This window comes from Nerophis lumbriciformis, linkage group LG09 (genome assembly GCF_033978685.3).
Source record: "Nerophis lumbriciformis linkage group LG09, RoL_Nlum_v2.1, whole genome shotgun sequence".
Classification (NCBI taxonomy): Eukaryota; Metazoa; Chordata; class Actinopteri; order Syngnathiformes; family Syngnathidae; genus Nerophis; species Nerophis lumbriciformis.
The window spans coordinates 33220685-33243917 of NC_084556.2; the positions used below are offsets into that span (position 1 = coordinate 33220685).

Below are 23233 nucleotides of genomic sequence, written 5' to 3' on the forward strand. Positions count from 1 at the left end.
ACCATGAGTGGAAAAGGTTGTTTGCTTTTACAATACAGAATACAGTCGGAGCAGGTAGAAATGTAAGGGGGAACACAAAAGAGGAAGGAATCATATCACATATTCGATTAGGACACATACCAGACTGAATAAAACATTGCCTCTTATGAGTAAATATTCATCAGGATTATCTGACAGCAGCAATGAGATAGTCAGTGAAACATTCATTGTGGGATATACAGTAGAGAAATGAAAAAACTAAGAGAGGAAGTAAGAAGACATGGGGTACTAAGCAGCAACCAGAACATTTCTAGAAGAGACATCTATATGGATTATAATTTAGCGCAAGGTATATATCTACTGTATGTATGCGAGGGAGGGGAAAAAGAGGCAACTCTGGTTCACACTCCAATAGAGCGGGCGGCGGTAATGCACCTTTAACGATGAGTGCCCCGCCATAAAACAAGAAGAGGAATATTTGTTATATATTGTACACAGTCATTGAATGAAATTACTTGGCCCGAAGATGTGGATATGTGTGCAGTGAATTAACTTTAATTATATTAAAACAATATCTGGAGGTGTCCCGCAGGCCAAGTTGGAAACCCATGAACTACTAGTTAACTTCCCAAAAACTAAGGTGATTTTAAGGGTTCCTTTGTCAGATCATATACGGTAGTCATAAATGTTGATACATGTGATCATATTGGCTAATCTCACATATGGATGATCGGTATTGGAATTGACAGCATAAAACGCTAATAAGAACACCCCTAAATGCCACTGTTGAAAAGGAGCCTTTTGAGGTGTGTAAACTATGCAAATTAGGGTCTGTCCCCAAAGTTACGTTTTCAGGTGGAAATGGTAAAACTATGTATCGTTTCAGGCTATTATCCACATGTAAAACTCTTATTCTGAAACAAGAGTTTTTATGAACGGGTTCTAGAGTGTGAAAATGTGAGAACGCCGCCTTGTCGTTTTCGTGTGAACAAGGAAGCCACCAGTAGTACTCGAGAATGATGACATCCCGCCCTGTCGCCACCCCGTCAAGGTCAGGCGATCACAATATAGAGAGGAGGCATGCAACAGGTGTCAACAACAACAACAATGATAAACAAAAAAGATGTGATTGCAATGTAGTTACTACAATTTAGCACAATTGCAACAAAACCGTGTCATCATCTACCAGCTAGACATTCAGTAGAGACACATACACAATAATAATAATACACGTCATATTATTTTAAATACTACCATGATGTCAAGCTCGGGCCACCAGAAGAACGAGTGCTTTGTAAACACTGCGGGTTTGAACGGTTTCTTCAAGTGAATCATTTTAGTACATTGTTTGATTTCTTTTCTTAATACACTCCATAATTTAGCCGTTAACAAAGAAAATCCATAGATTAGCCGCACCTTGGTATAAGCGTGGTTCAAAGCTAGGGAAAAAAATTGCGTCTTATATTTTGGAAAATACGGTAGAATGTTTCATCACCTCATTGCAAACACTGTTAGGAAATATGAACGACACACCATCACAAAGATTATGCATCATAATTCTGTCTATCTGTGTTGGCCCTGTGATGCGGAGGAAGTCCGGTGCTCTGTCTGTGTCTGCTTACAGCGCTAGCTGTGGCAAGGCATTGTATTACATAATATTCACCCAGTGATCGTTCTTGATACGACACCGTGCGAACGCTTTTATTTGTTCAACCTGACAGCAAAACGAAACTTAAACGTTACTGTGGGAACAGGCCCTTAAAAAGACTTTTATTTACAGCAGTACCGCTGCAATGCACAAGCACTTAAAAAGTCATCAAGTGTGAGTTGCCAGGATGGCAGAGGAAGTAAAATGGCTCTTGAAATAATTTTCTTTTGTATCTCATGCATCAACATGCATGAGATACATGAGTGATTTAAATACCTCCCCTATTCCCCAACAATTGCCACTATACCTCAACATTCATCTTTTAGGCCCAAACATTGTCCAGATAAAAGTCTGTTTTGTCATACCAAAAAGGGATACTGACTAAGCCATTAATAAACTAGGACCAAACTGGCAAAGTTCCAATCTACTTAATTTTTGCTTATTGTTACATGAATTTTATAATCCAATTGTTGTAATATACTGCAGTCAGAAAAATTTAAAAATAAAACATATATCTGACTCTGCTTAATGAAACTCTGTTAAAAAATGTCCAGCTGCTCATTGCTGTGTTTCCCCATTGGTTATATGGTCATTAATGTAAACTCTGATCTCACCTTATCAGACAACTTGAAGAAGAATTTGAAAAGAAGTTTAACAGCCTGCCGCAGTATAACCCAAACACATTTGATAAGAAGGGGTTTGTTGTCACAAAGAGGAAGAAGATTGATTGCTCTTCTACCCAGGAGGAAACTTCCAAACCAGGCAAAGGTGAGGAAATGTTTTGAAGATTTTGCTAGTGTTCTCCCAACTCATCCATTACTCAATTTGTAAATGCATATTCTCCACCTTTGTGTTGTTTAAAAACAGTTTTTTTTTATTTTGTTATCAGTGACATTTTGTCCATAACATCGCATTTCCATGTTCTTGTTTTGTTTGTTTTCGTTTTGTTGTTCTCTATTAGGACCATCACAGAAAAAGACTTCATTCCACAAGATTGTTAGGAAGCACAAACACTCAAAGAAGAAACCAGGTGTAGTAGAAAAATGTGACCTAGAATATGGATGTTGGTATCCCTGTTTAAACATAAAAACATCAAGCAATTGACTTGATTCCAACAGGTCAATTTGTTGCATACTGTCAAATTGTTAGTTTACACAACAATTCCATAATCGTTAACTATCAATCAATAATGACCTTGCTCAGAGGATTGAAACACAGTTATTCATTATGGATTACTGCATTTGTGTAGCGGTCAAATGGAAGGTTCTAATGAGCCCCTTTTTACAGCAGTTGGACAGAAGGATTCCACTACATTGATTTCCGTTTCGAAAGACAAATCTTTTGCGGCCAATGCCATGTGCCCAGATGTGCAGGGCACCACAGGTGTGGACATGCTTGTTGGTAGCCAAAAGAGGAAGGCAAGGAAGACTAAGATCACACACTTGCTGCGCATGACAAAAAGCAGTGTATCTCTGTTTGAGGGTAAGTGTTATGGTAATTACTGTTTTAAATCTTCCATCATCTCACCTGCCTTACTGCATGTTCCTAATTGTCTAAGGAGCTTAGGCCACACAAGGTTGTATGCGAACTCCTCAGAGATGCTCCAAAATAGAACCCTGAATCTTAAGACAGTGAGGCCGACATGCTAACCACAAGGGCAGCATGCGGCCGTAGTATTAGAAGGGATGCAACAATTATAGATTTTGGCTGTATGATTATAATCACGTTTTCAAGATTGTCTCGAGTATTATGCATTGAATAATTTCACAACAAAATTTATACTGTGCAAATATCAAAATTCATCCAAAATCAAATTCTCTCAATCCAAATAATAACATAACAGTGCGAAATAATGAATAAATGAATTAATTAATTGTACCATTAAAGTAATACTAATACACTCAAGTGTTATTGTCATCTGCTGTCATCCAAGCCTGTTTATTCATTTTGGATAATCTATTTCGAATTGGGACAAGCGGTAGAAAAATGGATGGATGGCTATTTCATGCTATGTTAATAATAACTGATCCACACATAATTAGATCCCATGACATATTTTTGTCATGTTAGTGTTTTACATTTGCTATATTAACTTATAATGACTATTGTTTATTCAACATAAACCGCAAGAAGCAATTTCTAACGTTAAATTGTCATTGAATGAACCCTTTGACAGGAGTCCCTGTTACTGTTTTTTTAACCTGAACTGACTCAATGCTAAACTACTGATTCTAAATGACAATATTTATATTTTCTTCACAAACATAATTCTTCATGAAGTAACTTGCCACTGACCTCATTTACTCGGTTATTATGTCTTACCTTCCATTACCTCCCTGCTTGGCACTCAGCATCAAGGGTTGGAATTGGGGGTTAAATCACCAAAAATTATTCCCGGGCGCGGCCACCGCTGCTGCTCACTGCTCCCCTCACCATTCAGAGGGTGAGGGTCATGGGTCAAATGCAGAGGATAATCTTACCACACCTAGTGTGACAATCATTGGTACTTTTTGTTTTTTAACTTTGATGTGTAAAGCTACACCAAATTAAACGTGTAGACTCTTTCTCCACAACTTTCTTTTGGCAAGCTTCACAAATGGGTGAGCCGTTGCCTTCAATTACTTCCTGGTCATTTTTTAAGTACCGTGGAAGTTCTATTTATGAACCCATTAATTGGTTCAACACACAAAGTCCCTTTGGAGCTTTCAAAATTGTTACCAACCATGTGTGTACAATAATTTTAAAAAAAGAAGTAAAAATTAAATGCTTTTTACCTTGCTGTCGTGAACGGTAGACGACTTGCCGTCACAAGGCGGAGAAGGGAGAGCAGGCAGAGAGAATAGGGTGCGGGGAAGGGAAGTGTGTGTGGGTTCCCTCTCCTCTCTAAGTTTAAGTCCACAGCAAATCCCCCCATCTTTCTAGGCTGGTTTGTTGTTGTTTTTTTAACCCATATTGAGTAAGCAAAATATACAAAACTTGGTGAATGGCAAGAAAAGAAACACACACTGACACACTGAGAAGTGGCGATCAAGAAATGGACTGCATAAACAGGGTTTGAACGGTGGGGCTCTGCCAATCCAAAATTGCTGCGCCCCGTGTGTACTGTACTGCACAGGAAGGGATGTCATCAAAATGACAGCATCCCAAGGCTGGTTTTCACGCAGAGGCATATTTGTAAACCGAAAAGTTTGCAAATAGAGGGGTTCGTAAATCGAGGTTCCACTGTACCCCAAATGTTCCCACGCTGCTATTTTTAAGATAACGTAGCATCGTCAGTAGGTGTCTCTAAGCGCTGGTGTAACTTTGTTTTTGTTCCAGCAATAACGTACCAGCATAATGTCAATGAGTGATGGTGTAGTGGAGTCTTTGTGATTAAATTAATTAAATTAAGTAAAATTAAAATAACTGACGTTTATAAAACGCGATTAATAGTAAAACCAATTAATTGTTGCATCCCCAAGTCGTAGTAGTAATAGTTTAAAACAAGCCATTTTTAACCCAGTCAAAATATTTTGACTGGGTTTCCAGACTGCATGTCATACAAGTGGTAAAACAGTTGCTCACGAGTGCACTACAATGGGACCTTTGACCTTGCTGCACACCCTGGCAATAATCTTTGGAAGATTTGGAGATTCAGGCAGACACATTCACAAACACTTAAAGCCTTTGTGGTTAGCACTGCCTCACTGTTGGTTGATCCAGGTTGAAATCTCTTGTGGAACATCTTTGTAGAGTTTGCATGTTCTGTAAGCTTATTTGTGGGATGGCAATACAATGGAGAGAAATTGGGGTCATTTACTGCAAAAGATTTGCAAACAAAACTTTTTTTTTTAACCAAAGTATTTGTTTTGTTTACAAATCCAAAAATTATTTTAATGAAACAATATGTTTTGTTTACATTTCTTAAAGTTTTGATGGTGTCTTCCTTTTTAGTTGTAAATCCTTTTTTTTAAATAATAAATCCTGTTTTGTTTGCTAATCGACTTTCAATCTTGTCGACGGGACCTTTAAACAATATGTTACTTCCACACTAATGAGATTTGCGGCCTGTAATATGAAGCAGGATTTCTCTTTATCCAGAATAAATGTGATGATTTAAATCAGGATATGCAGTGCTAGATCCCGGTTATCCTAAGGCAGGATACATCACCACAGTAATTTATGCGTTGGAGTTATCGTGTACCTGAAAACAAGGTTAGAGTCAATAAAAGTACCGCCCACTGACCAATAATAGATCAGAGCCAATAAAAGCTTCGCCCACTGGTTGTCTCTGAAAAGGACCTTACCGTTCATTGACAGTTTGTGCACATCAGCGCAAATAGTCATACAGCAAGAATTAAAAGCAAGGATTTGCCAGGATTGGGCGAATCCTTTTGATTTCCACCATGATTTTCATGGGAAAAGTTGAAGACTGTTTGAGGGATTGTCTTATGTTTCTCATCTCAGGTCGTTGTATGTTTACAATGACAAATGATGAACAGCCCATAAAATGACAATTGTTTGCTTTTTTTATTTTTTATTTTTTTAATTTAACATATCCATCATCTATTCTGTTGTTCCTGTCAATAATGCTGTACCATTAAAAAAAAATTACACATTTATTTAGGGCTCTCTTAATGCGCAGGAGGCTATAAACTATTGGGTGCCGAATGTAAAAGTTCAGTCTCACTTTTCTCGCAGATATATTTCTCACACTTTCTTCACATTTAACTCTTCTTACATTTAACACACTTTTCTCACACTTAACAAACATTTCTCACTTTTAGCTCATATCTTAAATTTAATGAGCGTTAAATGTTAAATCTAAATGGTTATTCTAAATGTAAATCTTAAATCTAAATGTTAAACCTAAATGTAAAGCTCATTGGGAAATCTAAACTTAAATTATATCTTAAACCTAAATGTGATCGTTAAATGTTAAATCTAAATGTTGAATTTATATCTTAAATCTAAATGTGAGTGCTAAATCTTAAATCTAAACCTAAATGTTAAATGTTAAATCTGAATATTATATCTAAATCTTCATTGTAAATCTTCAATCTAAATGTGAGCGCTAAATGTTAAATCTAAACCTAAATGTTACATTTTAATTTGAAATCTAAATTTTAAATGTAATTGTGAGCTATAAATCTCTCAATGAATATTCATAGAATGTCAATATTCCATCAATCTAAGCCGCAAAACCTCGTCCAGATCTCTGCCTCTCAGTGCACGACACTCCTACATCTTTCGTACTGCAGAAGAAGAAAACATGACAGATCGTTAATGACAAATTAATGCCAATGAAGTTTAAACATTTTTTGCATAAAGACAAGACGCTTAAACATCTAATCGCTTCACTTCAGTGTTTGACAACGATTGGAATTGATTGTTTCACCGAGGCAGTCTACATGAACACACCTATTTCTATTTGTATGTGTCATTCATCATTTCGCTGCACTGTTACTTCATGATTGTGTCAGATCTGAACATTACATTGCTGTAAACAACACAATCATGTTGTGGAGTTGTGAAGCCAGCTGACAGGCTCGCTTTGGATTGTCTTAATTGTGAGATTTACATTCAACATTTATATTTACATTTAACATTTAGGTTTAGATGTAACATTTCGATTTAGATTTAGATTTAAAATTTTGATTTAACATTCCATTTAACATTTTGATTTAAAAATTAGATTTACCATTTAGATTTAAGATTTAGTTTTAGATATTGATTTTAGATTTAGATTCAGATTCAACATTTACATACAACATTTAACTTAAATATGATGAAAATTAACTAAATGTGAGAAAAGTGAGCTAAATATGAGAAATATATCTGCTCGATAAAGTGTGACTGAACTTTTACATTCGGCACCCCATAATACACTACTGGCTTCTAATGCCTTGGAATTGCAACTGCATGCAAAGCTGCTGCTGTATGTGACACCTTGTTTTTTTGACAGCATTCACTCCTGCATTCAGAACTTTAAAAATGTTTCTAACAACATATATTTGCATTTGTCATATTCAATGTAATACATTATTATTTCCAAGTGAGGTAAATTGCTTTGCTGGTCATCTGCTGCTAACCCCCGCCACTTTTGTGTGAACGCGCTAATGGCAAAACTAAAAAATCCTGATTTGACTTATCAAGTTATTATCCATATTTGTAGTACAGATAATCCCACATATTGAATTATTGACTTGGTCAAACAAAGAAGAGATAATAGACAACTTCAGTTTGATTCGACATCCATTGTTTGATTTCATTTAGACATGCCGCCAGGTGACTATAATCTGGTGTGTTGGTCAGCTTTAGGGGCATGTAAAGTTGGGTGTCATTAGCATAACAGTGAAAGCTAGCGCCGTATTTGCGTATGATGTCACCAAGCAGCGGCATATAGATGCTGAAGAGTGCAGGGCCAAGAACCGAACCGCACGTGACCTTAACATACTCCGAGGTCACATTGTTATGGGAGACTCATTGCATTCTGTCAGTGAGATAGGAGTTAAACCACGAAAAGGCTAAGTCTGACATACCATTGCGCGTTTTGAAACGGGCTAATAGAATGTTATGATGGATGGTATCAAAAGCTGCGCTGAGATCAAGTAGCAGCAACATGGATGACGCATCAGCATCCATAGTTAGCAATAGATCATTAGTAATTTTTGCGAGGGCAGTCTCAGTAGAGTAACTTGCCCTGAAACCAGACTGAAAGTGTTTACAGAGATTGTTAGATTCTAAGTATTCATTTAGCCGCTGTGCAACAATGTTTTCATGTATTTTCGAGATAAAGGGAAGGTGGGACATTGGCCGGTTGTTTGCCCTGAGGTCAGAATTGAGGTTAGATTTTTTGAGCAGAGGGTGAATAACCGCTGTTTTGAATGCTAGGGGAACAGTACCAGAGGAAAGTGATAAGTTAGTATTTCGCACTGATGGTCCTAATATTACAAACAGCTTCTTGATAAATTTCCCAGAAGTGGGTCAAGTAAACATGTTTGTTTTGTCTCATTTACAAGTCGCAAGAGTTCCTCTAATGTTATTTCTTCAAAAAGAGAGAGATTATTTTGGAGCTCAATATCGGTCGTATAGACAGTACATTCGTATCTGTGTTAATAGAACCCAATTGGAGCTGGGATGCGCTATCTTTAATCTCCTTTTCTAATTAGTTACATTTGTGCAAATTTGTACATTATGCAAAGAATTGCATAATGTCATCAGCCAAGTAGGTGGATCTACTGGGAGGTACTTCCGTATACAGGAGTACCATAACTTTGGAGGTGGTGACAAGGACCACATCTATCGTATTACCGTTGCGATTCGTGGGTTCAGCTTAGCTTTGTTAGCTGAGCAGCTAGCGAGCTGAAAGTGTGGTGGTGAAACAGAGAGTGGGTGCTTTGTTAAGTGTGATAAGACTACTAAATATGTTGAAGAAGGAATAAAGAAAGCTGGACAACAATTACAAGCACACAGATAGAAAGATAGCTTTTAGCTTTTGAGCGGCGAAACAGCGGCAGCAAACAGCGAGAGCAAGCAGACTTCCAAGATTAAAGTTGATTTGCAAACAATTGAAGAATTGGTAAACAATACAAGGAGAAGCAACCAAAACTTGAATGCAAACAGAACTTTAGAAAATGCAAACAAAACTTTTTCATGTGACCAATTTTTCTGATTTGTAAATAAAAGAGTACTTTGATTTAATAATATTAAAAAAATGTTTTTGTTTTGGTAGGGGAGGGTTTAATTTCAAATCCATTATTTTCGCTAATCTTTTTGTTTGTTTGACAGCATAAAGACACAAATGTCTCTCCATACAATTCTGACAGCATTATGCAGTGATGTTAGTTCAGTGGTGTTATTGCATACTTGACTAAAAGGTTGGTTTTGTCCAGGAATGATGATGGTGTAGACTGGAGACAGGGGGCATGGCTGTGGTACCAAACTAGCTTTGCAAGTGAGGGCAAACAGACTAAAACAGGGTTGTCCAAACATTTTGACTTGTGGTTGCCACATTGGGCTAAAAGAATTTGGCTGGGGGCCAGGCTATCTATAACGACACCTTTTCTCGCCATGCAGCAGGGCTGTGGTCATTAAACTACTATCTCTTGTACATAATTAAAAGATGTAAGATAAGAGATGATCAGAGACACTTATGTTTGATAAAGCATTAATTGAAACATGCTTTAGCTAAAAGAATGAACAATAACATTAACTTGAATTGCCTAGCAATCCCCCCCCCCCCCCCCCCCCCCCCATCAGACCGTGACAACACTGCAATATACAAAACGATAAAACATTGAATGTTAAAAGTGTGTGAAAGTTCGACTCCTACTTCCCTGACGACCTTCTTAATGTTTTGCAATCAATCAGAAACATCAAACACTGATAAAATGCGTCAAACGTGAAGAGTGAGTGTTTTACATTTTACCCGTCATGCTTTGTAGTGGAATTAGTTTGGTGTCATTTTAAATTGGTTATGGCGCTTGGACATTTTTTATAATGTCTACATACTTCAACGAGTGGGTAACATTGTGTAGCATTTATGTGTTGACTTGATGTGTTTTTGTTTATTTGCACTATAAGTGGGAAAAGTTGTTTTGCATTTGCTACATACTGTATAAATTTATGTGACACGGTTGTTGCCTAACATTACTCACGTTTGCCTACAGAGGAGGTTACGCATGCAGTGGATCATCTTAAATGTTATCTAAAATAATTTTGAGGTGTCCTGCGGGCCAGATTTAAGGATGCACGATGCGACGCGCTGGCCATAATTTGGACACCCCTGGACTAAAATGTTGCAGGCAGACTGTAAAAGAAATACTGACCCGATGCTATATTAGCATGCTTTAAGTGATTCATTGTCAAGAGTTTTCTGATTTTATTTTATTTTTTTCAATGCCCATGACAAAATTGCAGATCTAAACCAGGTGCAGGAGAAGAAGCCATTACCCCAACTGACTTTATGCCATGAACAAGGATGCTACAATAATTCGAGACCTGTGGAGATGAGCTCTGAAACTCAGGAGCTACCGGCCTTCTTCAGTCTAGCTGCACTTGCTGAAGTAGCAGCCATGGAAAACGTTCACAGGTAGAACGCGGCCCCGCCTAGCCTCTATAGAATTGTCACAGCTTAATAAAATTGACTCCTGCCATTTTAACATCCCCTTAATATAAATTATTACAATATGAATATGAATTAGTGCTGTCAAATTATTATTTTATTCAGATTAATTACACTTTTAAATTAGGATTAATCATGATTAATCACAGGTTATTACTTATTTGCATAATTAAATTAACTTGGGAAAAAAAGGCCTCAATATTTGGACACAAACGCAATTTTACAGTCAGAATGTCATGCAAAAAAAATATTTAAATGTTTTACATTACTGCATGTAATTTACCTGCTCAAAACTTGCTAACAGTTTAATCAAAAGTCTCATTGGAGTTTATTTTGAAGTGAAATTTGCCAGCAAACACACAAGTCGGAATCTCCTTACTCATCTTTGCACTGGCGTTCACTGAGCGTATAGCAACCTGCTTTCAGTTAACTGTTAAGGTAAAGGATCATGTACAGTCAAAATAAATAGCGTGATTAATCTGCGTAAACACATGATTAATGCAATATTGTTTTGTGATTAATCACACAAGTATTTTGGCAGCCCTCAAGTAAAGTAAATATTCTGCAACTCACCTTCTAATCAGGTTGTGTCCTGTTTCAGAGGCCAGAAGGGCTTGGCTGAGAATCAGAAGAGGGAGCTAGCCCAGACTCCTGTCCTCGTCTTTTGTGCCGATCAGTGAAACTTTGCTGCTGTTGAGGAAAGCTACATGGACCATGGCAGCATATTTTTGTATTTGGCGAACCTGCTTTTTAAGGAATTTCATGTATGAATTCCGGTGAGATTAGGTTCTTGGTGTGGAAAGTGAGCCTGTACTTTTTCTTGACCAACCTTATTCCTCCTCTCCACTCTCTGTGGTTCCTCAAAGCCTTTGGAAAAGGTAGAATACCTTTCTGAACTCCTTACACCTTTAGATACTCTAACTGGGTCTGTGGAAGAGCAACGCCGTACGATGGTTGCATTCAGATATTGTCAGGGTTTTATTTTTAACGTCGCCTTTATGAAGGTCAGAGGTTGTTTTTTAAAACCGAATGCAAGTAAAAAAGACTTTATGAGTGAAGGTTTTGTTATTTTTTTTACCTCACACAAGACCTTCTTTAGCAGAATGAGATGCTCCCATCAATGCTACTGTTTTAACCCTCAAAGAATGGTGATGATGGATACACCTACTAGTTTTGTCTTTAGGTACACTAATATATGATGTACTTTGAATATGAAGGAACTTTAGTTCACTATTTGAAATATATGGTATGTACATACTGTAAGTCAGAATGCTGTCACGATAAAAAAAAAATGTACACCTGCACATTCTGTGTGCATTTAAATGGCAGTTATTTATTGTTCAAGGTGTTGGGGCCCCTCCTGTTCTCCGTTTAAATGATTACCTTGCCCCCAACAACATGGCCTACTTACAGTAGAGACAGTAACCTGTTTGTGATGCAGAAAGTGATATTATAGCTTTATTGCTCATATTCACTATATTCCGAAGTGTTTTGCATTGCAGGGTTTGTGTAAACATTTTTGAATAGTGTAATGCATATTTTGTCAATATTCAATATTATTCCACTTTGTGTAGCATTTAGAGAGACAAATCAATTGTGTTTAAATTAGAGTAAGCATCATTGTTGGTTTGTTTATTGTATAAACCTTGCACTAATGTGTTGCTCCAGGTAATCTTAAAAGGGTGATAAAATCCCTTGTCTGAACCAGACAGTGTTTTTATGCCACATCCCGTCTCATATCTGCAACCAGACACAACCTTCCACATTATACACCAGTGGTTAGGCACCAGTGGGGTAGAAAGTTGATATTTGGTGTTTTTAGTTGTTTTGTACTTAGACCAGCTGGATCAAAATTCTCATTTGATGCATACATGTCTTGTCATGTGTATTCCCAACATCAGATCTAATAGAAAAAGGTATTGAATGTAGGGCTGGGCGATAAAACGATAAAAAAATATACTGTATATCGCAAAATAATTTTTCCACAATACAACTACAAGACAATTTCGATAGAGCGACAAACTACGGAATTATTCTGATTATAGATGAGTGAGATTGGTCAATACTGATACCGATCACATGTATTAACTGTAAATTTCTCAATTTATATGTGAGTGCTATTGACAGTTTAACACTATTGAAACATATTCCTTATTCTCTTTTGTTACATACAATTGTTTGAGCAAAACAAAGTCAATTGTACAAAATAACTAAACAAATTCAAAAACTACTATTTGTCACTCATTCAAATCATTTTCACCCCCAAAGTGTTCCTGTGTCCAGGGAATTGTTCTGTAAATTTGTAATAAAAAAAAATCACACTCACCACTATAGTTTTGATCGTGTACTGATATTACCCTTGATGTCAACACCACCAATTTATGGATCGATTCACCCTCTTGCATGTCGTGTACTTCTGGCTGTGACAATGCTGACACACCCAACAGTTGTTGTAAATATCCTGTCTCTAACTCCTATTAATCTACTTCTCAATTTCCTTTTAACAGCTGTTTACTTTCTTCTGCAAGTGGTTCCATTTCCACTTCTTAAACTTTACAAAACACTTATTTATTCCGTTGGCTTAACAACTAGCAACTTAGTTTATAATGTCTTATAACATGTTTAACCCCGTCCTAATGCTTGATAACGATACTTAAAATATTAAGAAATGCCATTTATCTGCTTTAATAGAGATTATTATTATTAATTTAGGGTAGTGTCGCCACACTGTATCAGGGCTGCCTAGTTTCAGAAAATGACAAGAATGAGACTTCAATGTCATGATGCATTTGAAAATAAAAGTGGCCTTTTTTAATACAGATTTGCTCTTTTTTAACATTGATTTATACTTGCTACTGATGTCCTCACCCCCAGCAGCTCTCCCTACAATGTGGCCTCCTAATTAACCAGAAATTAGAAATTGAAATCATTTCCACTGTTTCTCATTTTCTGCCTCTGTGTTCTCAATTTGTATCTCTTCTACATCTCTGTCCTCTCTGTCCTCAATCTCTTCTGTTCTCTCTTCATCTTCCAGTGTTGCCAACTCCTCAGTAAGGAAACTAGATAGTGACTGCCATAAAGTTGCTAGATGAGATCATTGGCTCATTAGCACAATTGATTACAATGGATGCTGTTAGAGAGAGTAATAACAGTGGGAGACATAAAAAGTGAATTTAAAAAAAAATGCAAATTATGATTAGAACTGCAAATGAATGTTCTTCTGTTTAGTTGTTTTTTCCTTGTTCTACATCATTAAATGTTAGAGTATCAAATTTGATAAAAAGACTGAAGGGTTGTGATATTCACAAACGACCCAAATTGTATTGACTGGCTCATTAACATGAACGATAGGTTTGTTTTTATTTGAAGCGTGACAGTGATGAAACGTTTACATTAATCTCACATTTTAAACCAAGGTATAAACATTGGCAGCTTTGCACAGAGTGGGTATGTGTCTCCTCTCTGCTCTGACTAAATTAAACTTTATTGTCATTGCACTTAAAACACATTTCGTTGTACTTTTCAGTACCAGTTGTCGTAAGAGCAGGTATCCAGTAGACTGTGGACCGCCTGTGAGGAAAAGCTCAGCTTCCGCTTGTACGCTGAGGACATATAACATCCAAAATAAGTCGCTAGATTTGTCGCTAGTTGCTTTTGAGAAAGAAAGTCACTAAGAGGAGTAGGAAAGATACTAAATTTAGTGAGAAAGTCGCCAATTTGACAACTGTGTGCTAAGGTGTATGTGAAAGATAGAGACGACAAGACCTGCCTAACGTTGCTTCTGATTGGTTTACATTGCCTGGTGCCTTCTGTGTTTGGCTAGATTTAGGCATAAAAACGTATAGATTGGTCTGAGATTGGTTATTTTGGTCAATCAATCAGTTACTCGAACTACGACATGTCGCAAGGAAAAAAAGTGTATTATTATGAAAATAATAAATATGGATTACTGAATGGGAGAAATGTTGCATGTGGCATGAGAATGGGTTAAATTGCGTGACACTCAAAGCATGAGGCTTTGCAGCTCTGCTGTATGGAGATACATAATTAGCTGCTAGCTAGTCCACCAGGGAACTCAAAATAAACAGAAAATAAATACATTATTTTCCAAAGGGGATCGGCGTTGGTGATCGACATAAAAGGCATTAATTGGCATTGGCGATTTTTCATGAAAATCTGCAATACTTATGAATGGCCGATTGATGACCGAGCTAAACATATTACAGTGTTAGCTTACTTACTAAGTTACTAAGCTAACTAGCTGCCCAGATAGCTTGAAACAACAGAATAAATACGTTTATAATAAAGTTTAAGAAGTGGAGATGGAACCTCGTTACAGCGGAAAGTAACCAGGCATTAGTAGGAATTTACAAGTAGATTAATAAGAGTCTAGAGCAGGGGTGGCCAACAAGTCAGAGACTAAGAACCACTTTTTTTTACTGTGTTACTGCAAAAAGCCACATCCTACACATGGGCACACATGAACATCACCCCATCCCTCGCTCACACACACACACACAGACCTCTGCTCAGCCAGATTTATTGTAACTGTCACACACCAACATGACTCCTACAGTACTAAGACCACAGGCCAGTTATTTTCAACAATTAACATTGTGTGCACTGTCTCACACACACAAACTCTCAGTTCAACCTAGGGGTGTAACGGTACACAAACATTTGGTTCGGTACGTACCTCGGTTTAGAGGTCACGGTTCGGTTCATTTTCGGTACAGTAAGAAAACAACAAAATATCAATGTTTTGGTTATTTATTTACCAAATTTGTAAACAATGGCTTTATCCTTTTAACATTGGGAACACTATAATAATTCTGCCCACGTTAATCAACATTAAACTGCCTCAAGTTGTTGCTCAGATTAAATAAAATGACAAAACTTTTCTTCTACATATAAAAAGTGCAACATTAAACAGTTTCAAGTCAATTCATCATGCTTAATTTATTACAGCATTTGGGAAGCCTGTAGTTGATTTTTATCACACACACACACACACACACCGCACAATAAGCTAGCACACACCGCAAAATGAGCTAATGTTACGCTAAAAGCTAATTAGCCTTCACCTCAAGCCAGGACTGCGAGCGAGCTGAGCTGCAGTTTGTTTCTAGAACGTCAACGGGCTCATAGTGATGTTACTAGTAGTTGACTGGGCGGTGTTTATTTTAATTTGGGGAGAGTCCGCTGCTTGATGCTTACCTGCTAAACACCTATCTGCTAACCCCACCGCAGAAGCACTCACTACCTGCGCTCTGAAACGCACTGCTGATTGGCTGTTACCGCTATGAATACGCACTGCTGATTGGCTGTTATCGCTATGGTTGTAACCATATGTAGGAGACAGAGGCAGAAAGCAGAGCAGCTTGTTAAGACTTTAGCTTAGGCGGCTACTTCATATGGGCGGCATGGCGTAGTAGGTAGAGCAACCGTGCCAGAAACCTGAGGGTTGCAGGTTTGTTGGGCGGGACACTTCACCCTTTGCCCCCGGTGCCACTCACACCGGTGAATTGAATGATGAATGATAGGTGGTGGTCGGAGGGGCCGTTGGCGCAAATTGCAGCCACGCTTCCGTCAGTCTACCCCAGGGAAGCTGTGGCTATGAAAGTAGCTTACCACCACCAGGTGTGAATGAATGATGGGTTCTACATGTAAAGCAATTTTGGGTACTTAGAAAGCGCTATATAAATCCCAGGTATTATTATTATTATTATTATATGTCCCTGTGGAAATTCGTTCGGTACACCTCCGAACCGAACCGTATCCCCCGTACCGAAACGGTTCAATACAAATACACGTACCGTTACACCCCTATTTCAACCAAGTCCACATACAAATATATATATAATATTTGTTCTCTTACTATGCATGTTGCTTAGTGGGACTTCTGGCATTCCTTGTCGTGGACAATCCTCTTCAAATCTGGCTTGTATTCCGTTGTTGCCACTTGAAGCAATTATTTCACATCAGTCAGAACAGATGGATGCTTTGAATTCACACTTTTCCAGAACTCAATGGTCCCTTCCCTTCAAGCAGCTTTCAGTTGGTCCTCCTCACAAAGATCGATCATCTCCAACTCAGTCGCAGCCTCATCTTTGACGAGCGGGGCTTTCAAACGTATCCGCATTAAATGGGTCAACGAGGAATGTAATCTGTGGCCTTTTCAGTTGGAGATCACGGAACCGGGTCACAAAGCTTTCGTGCAAGTTTTCAACCACTGTCGCATATCTATCTCTTTTCTTTTTCAGGGCGGCACTGGTGACTTGCCCGCTGGCTTTTAGCAGAGTGGGAAAATGTGTTAAATCTCTCTTTTGAATATGCGCCTTGAACAGCTTCAGTTTGTTGATGAACGCAAATACACTTTGCACCAGGTCAGGCAGCATTTTTAACTTACCCTGCAGGGTCAGGTTCAGTCTGTCCAAGTGACAGCATGTCGACCAAAAAGGGCAGAGCCATAATCCACTCGAGGTCCGAGAGCTCGGGATAGTCCTTGTCCTTCTCTTCCATGAACAGTTTCACAGCATCCAAAAGCGAGAGAGTACCTTACCTTTTGACAGCCAGCTCACAGTGCAGTGCAGCGGCAGGTCATCTGGAAGCTCTTGGTCCAGCTCAGCGATAAGATTCCTGAATTGCTTGTGGTTAAGTGCATGTGTTCGGATGTAGTTGACGATTTCCATCACGGGCTTAATGACGTTGTCTAAATTCAATGATTTAGACACGACTTGCTCCCTGTGGATAATGCAGTGGAAATTCCAAAACTCGGGAAATGTTTTGTCAGCTTTGCACATTCCCACAAGCCCATTCACAGATCCGATCATGGCTGGTGCTCCATCTGTGGCTATTGCAGTTAGTTTATGTATGGGCAGATTTGCTTTCGCAGATGCAGCCATCATTGTTTCTTTCACATCTATAACACGGGTTCTGACTTTTAATGGCACAATATCAAGGAGTTCTTCTTTCATCACAACAATCGTTTGACACAGACCGTTCAAATATTGCCAACTGAGGCTTGTCTTGTATGTCACAACTCTCATCCAATGCGACACTAAAATACTCACATGCTTGAAGGTCAGAGTGCAACTGTGATTCAATAGCCTTGTTAATGTCCGATATTCTGCGTTCAACAGTGTGGCGGGACAGTTGGACTTCTGATACCCTTCTTTTTAGTTTGTCGTCTTCAGGAGACAAGATTTCAACAGCGTCACTGAGGCATTTTTTTAACGAAGTCCCCTTAATTTTATGGCTTTTTAGCCTGTGCAATGTTCCAAGCCAGTTGATATGATGCAAGCGTTACAGTCTCTGAGTGCTTCGTAAATTTTTGGAAAAACTGTTTCTGCTTTTGGCCCTGCGATGAGGTGGCGACTTGTCCAGGGTGTACGCCGCCTTCCGCCCGAATGCAGCTGAGATAGGCTCCAGCACCCCCCGCGAACCCAAAAGGGACAAGCGGTAGAAAATAGATGGATGGATGGATGTTTCTGCTTTTCTGCCTGACTTTTCAAAGTGGCCAACTTGCGAAATTCTGTCCTTTTTGGAAATTCCTGGTTGATGTTAGCATGGAGTGAGCTAAAGTGACACTGAAGATTTGAAGCGCGCTAATGACGCCTGACATATAAGGCAGAATGGCTTGCCATTACGTTCAACAAAAAAATATAAACTCTCCCACACTGTTAAAATGTCCTGTGTTCTTCATATTTTCGTTTTGCTGAGCTTTTTTTCCCTGCCATTTTGAGAGCAAACTTGTCACAAATTGTTTACTACCGCGACCTCACGCACATGCACGTTTGACGTCACTCAAACCGGCTTCGGCTTCTTCTTCTTCTTCTTCTTATGTGCAACTCAAACCGGCTTAAACCGGGCGAAAAAAGTAATCCGAATATTGTAATCCATTTCCTTTTTTTTTGTGATGATCACGATCATGGCTGATAGAAGAGGCCACGTGTTGAACGCCACAGTGTTTTACAAGCTAGATTTTGAGAAAACGCCCTCTTTGTGCTGAGCGGAAGTCAATGAAGCGGCAGTGTGTCTCGGTCGCGCTGCATTTTGGGAAATGTAGTGTGTTTTTCGTCCCGGCAAACGCCAGGGACAGTAGATATACTACAGTACAGTAACACGGCAACGTGGGCCTCCGACATCAAAGAGTTTTTCGCGTCTACACCTCGTGGGCACTAATATTTTAATTTTTAATTTTTATTTATTATTTTTTTCCAAATTGAGTTAAGAGCCGCATGAAACCAGCCAAAGAGCCGCATGAGGCTTGCGAGCCGCGGGTTGGCCAGCCCTGGTCTCGAGAGAAAATAATATACCAACAGCTGTTAGTGTGTCAGCATTGTCAGTCAGTACACAACACGTAAGAGGGAGGATTGATCCATAAATTAATGGTGTTGATACCAATGATAGTATCACTATACAGTCGATACTAGAGTAGTTAGGTAGATATTTTTATTTTCTTAAAATATATATATTTTATTAATGTTTACCAATTCAGAAAATATATGCCTGTACACAGAAGGACTTTGAGAGCAAAAACCAAATGATATAAATGAGTCGTAGGTAGTAGCTTTTGCTTATGTTTACTTATTGTGTAATATTGGCTTTGTTTTGCTCAAACAATTGTATGTAATACGATAGAATAAGGAACTACTTTAAATAGTGTGTTGACATTGTTACACTGTCATATTCAGAATAAATGCATTAGAAAAATTCCCAGTAATACATGTGACCGATATCGATGAATTAGCTTACTGTAAGCCAATAATACATAAATTGTGATCGGTATTGGTATCAACCGATGTCACTCATGGATGATCAGAATCGGCAGCGTAAATCCTTGATCTGAACATCCCTAGTTTAAATATATGCACCCTCTTTATTCTTCTGAAATGGTTGTATCATGTTGTTCAGTACATCTGTTACTTTTAACCCGTCAGAAAATATATTAAGTAAAAAATACTTGATGTCTTCAACATGTTACCTTTTAGGAATGTGCCTTTTAAAACCGTGAATTCATTCAAAGCGGGATAAATGTTGATATTGTTTTACTTTTCCATATTGCCCAGCTCTAATTGAATATGATTGCACATACACCCTGAACTGTCACCATTTAGTCACAGTGTGCATACAGAAACAGACAACCATTAACACGGTCATTGAGTAGGGACTGAATCCACGCTACCGGCACAGCAGTCGACCACTATACTAGTAGCAAAATACCTCTTTTTTCCCCTATATATCTTCCACTGAAGAAGTGGAAAGTCTGCAGGGTGACCACTGTTACAAATGTGTTGGCCTACTTTGAGAGAAAAAAAAACCCAAAACACATTTTAAGAAAATAGTGCGTGTTTTGAAGATGTTTTTAACATTGTCTATGAATGTTCTCATTCATCCAGGTAGATCAGACCAATTTAAGTCTGTCAGTATGAACTGATGAAGTCTGCGAGAATGAGAGGCAAAACAAAAGGTCTTCTAAGACAAAATGAACAGTCCAGTTGTGATTGATTGAATGCCCCGATAAGCCTTTCAACAATGTATTTTTTGTGGTTTACATGTATTAAGCACACAGGTAAGGAATCTGTCCAGGCAGAATCCAACTCTTATTTTCTTCTCAGATTTTTCTTTTTGAATGATGTATTATTAGTTTACAGTAAGCTACTTACTGCTATCTCTCCTGTCTCAGGCCGCACAAAGACAGGCACAGGCTACCCCTCCATTTCCCCTGCCTTCCTTGCGCTCACCCAATCCTGAGTCAGAACTTTGCGTTGACGCGTTCACTGCCTTACAGTAAGTCCTAAAATATAAAACTACTTATACAATAAGAAGTTTAAAGAGCTGCGATTTGCTGACCCTTGCACTAGACTAGGGCTATTGCCTGCACAGGGGCCAAATCCAGAACAGGAATGATACCATACTGGCCCCCAGGTTCAGTTCAAAACATGGGAGACACACATTTTTGTAGCAGATTCCTAAAAACACAAGAATGCTCAGTTTTATAGAAAATATTGAACCACAATAATCACATTGGAAGAAACTTGCATTGATATTTTAACCTTGTTAGCAAACATTGAACACTGGGGTCCAAACTTGAGATGTATATAACTGAGGCATTCCTCAAGGCACCCCTTTAAGTCCTCTTCTTTTTGGCTATATGTTAACTTCACATACACTCAGTAGTAATTTGTTCAACGTCAAACTCATAAAAAAAAATTTTTTTGCGAATAATAGTTAACTTAGAATTTCATGGCTGCAACACGTGCCAAAGTAGTTGGGAAAGGGCATGTTCACCACTGTGTTACATGGCCTTTCCTTTTAACAACACTCAGTAAACGTTTGGGAACTGAGGAGACATATTTTTTAAGCTTCTCAGGTGGAATTCTTTCCCATTCTTGCTTGATGTACAGCTTAAGTTGTTCAACAGTCCGGGGGTCTCTGTTGTGGTATTTTAGGCTTCATAATGCGCCACACATTTTCAATGGGAGACAGGTCTGGACTACAGGCAGGCCAGTCTAGTACCCGCACTCTTTTACTATGAAGCCACGTTGATGTAACACGTGGCTTGGCATTGTCTTGCTGAAATAAGCAGGGGCGTCCATGGTAACGTTGCTTGGATGGCAACATATGTTACTCCAAAACCTGTATGTACCTTTCAGCATTAATGGCGCCTTCACAGATGTGTAAGTTACCCATGTCTTGGGCACTAATACACCCCCATACCATCACAGATGCTGGCTTTTCAACTTTGCGCCTTTAACAATCCGGATGGTTCTTTTCCTCTTTAGTCCGGAGGACATGACGTCCACAGATTCCAAGAACAATTTGAAATGTGGACTCGTCAGACCACAGAACACTTTTCCACTTTGTATCAGTCCATCTTAGATGAGCTCAGGCCCAGCGAAGCCGACGGCATTTCTGGGTGTTGTTGATAAACGGTTTTCGCCTTGCATAGGAGAGTTTTAACTTGCACTTACAGATGTAGCGACCAACTGACAGTGGGTTTCTGAAGTTTTCCTGAGCCCATGTGGTGATATCCTTTACACACTGATGTCGCTTGTTGATGCAGTACAGCCTGAAGGATCGAAGATCACGGGCTTAGCTGCTTATGTGCAGTGATTTCTCCAGATTCTCTGAACCCTTTGATGATATTACGGACCGTAGATGGTGAAATCCCTAAATTCCTTGCAATAGCTGGTTGAGAAAGGTTTTTCTTAAACTGTTCAACAATTTGCTCACGCATTTGTTGACAAAGTGGTGACCCTCGCCCTATCCTTGTTTGTGAATGACTGAGCATTTCATGGAATCCACTTTTATACCCAATCATGGCACCCACCTGTTCCCAATTTGCCTGTTCACCTGTGGGATGTTCCAAATAAGTGTTTGATGAGCATTCCTCAACTTTATCAGTATTTATTGCCACCTTTCCCAACTTCTTTGTCACGTGTTGCTGGCATCAAATTCTAAAGTTAATGATTATTTGCAAAAAAAAAATGTTTATGAGTTTGAACATCAAATATGTTGTCTTTGTAGCATATTCAACTGAATATGGGTTGAAAATGATTTGCAAATCATTGTATTTCGTTTATATTTACATCTAACACAATTTCCCAACTCCTATGGAAACGGGGTTTGTATATGTTATTAAAAAGCGATATAAACGTCATAATTCTTCGCCAACATAGACAGCTGTGAAAATTATAGTGTAGTAATATAAATAGTAGACAAATGAGCAGAAAACAGGCCAAAAAAATGTTTTAGCACCTACATAAAAGTCCCACCACTCCTGGCTGTGAACTCACGTCGAAGCAAATGCCCACCAAACTGCAAGAGCCACAGTTTTTACCCTCTTCCTTCTTAATCTACACCAAATAATTCAGTTGACTGAGTTTGAACACATTACTTGAAATTATGTGTAGCACGTATGAGGTCGTTTTCGGTATTTTGGACAAAATCTGTTTCCATTAGACATTCCAAACAAAACGTTGCAAAAATTTGTCAACAACTTAATAAAAAGATCGGATTTAACAAAAAATCTGATTTGGGCATCAACCCTGCAGTGTTAACATAGCCTTGAATGTAGTCATTATTTTTGTAATGCAATTTCGATTGTACTGTGCTATCCTCATTAGAAGGTGTGCAGTTTGACATGTTTTGCAGAGAGATAGCTGTAGAGGTGTAAGGGCTTTCAAATGCACTGGACTCGTCTTTATGCCTGGTCAGTTTCAATGACAGTGACATACCAGTCTTAAATAGGTTTGTGTTTGAGTACAACAATATTTATCACACTTTTTAATAGGTTTAGTAAAATAAAATTAAAAAAAATAGATAAAGTGGCATGAAGATGTATTTACAGTGCATCTGGAAAGTATTCACAGCGCTTCAGTTTTTCCACATTTTGTTATTGTACTGCCTTATTCCAAAATTTAATAAATAAATGTTTGTCTTCAAAAATGACAATGTTATACTTTCTTTTTTTTTTTTACTTTTGGTGATATCTT

General features: G+C 38.4%; 1 protein-coding gene across 4 annotated transcripts in view; it reads left to right on the forward strand.

Annotated features, from left to right (window-relative positions):
- The window catches only part of bbx (BBX high mobility group box domain containing), a 36916-nt gene extending 24860 nt beyond the window's left edge, over positions 1-12056 (forward strand). For 2 of the 4 annotated variants that reach the window (XM_061961908.2, XM_061961909.2), the window contains exons 9-13: positions 2250-2395; positions 2589-2657; positions 2915-3109; positions 10529-10700; positions 11335-12056. In XM_061961908.2, coding sequence (XP_061817892.2) covers positions 2250-2395; positions 2589-2657; positions 2915-3109; positions 10529-10700; positions 11335-11413 — 661 coding nt within the window. In that variant the 3' untranslated portion in view covers positions 11414-12056. The remainder of the gene's footprint in view (positions 1-2249; positions 2396-2588; positions 2658-2914; positions 3110-10528; positions 10701-11334) is intronic. The other 2 variants (XM_061961910.2, XM_061961912.2) reach the window with 2 other exon arrangements.
- Positions 12057-23233: the final 11177 nt, after the last annotated feature.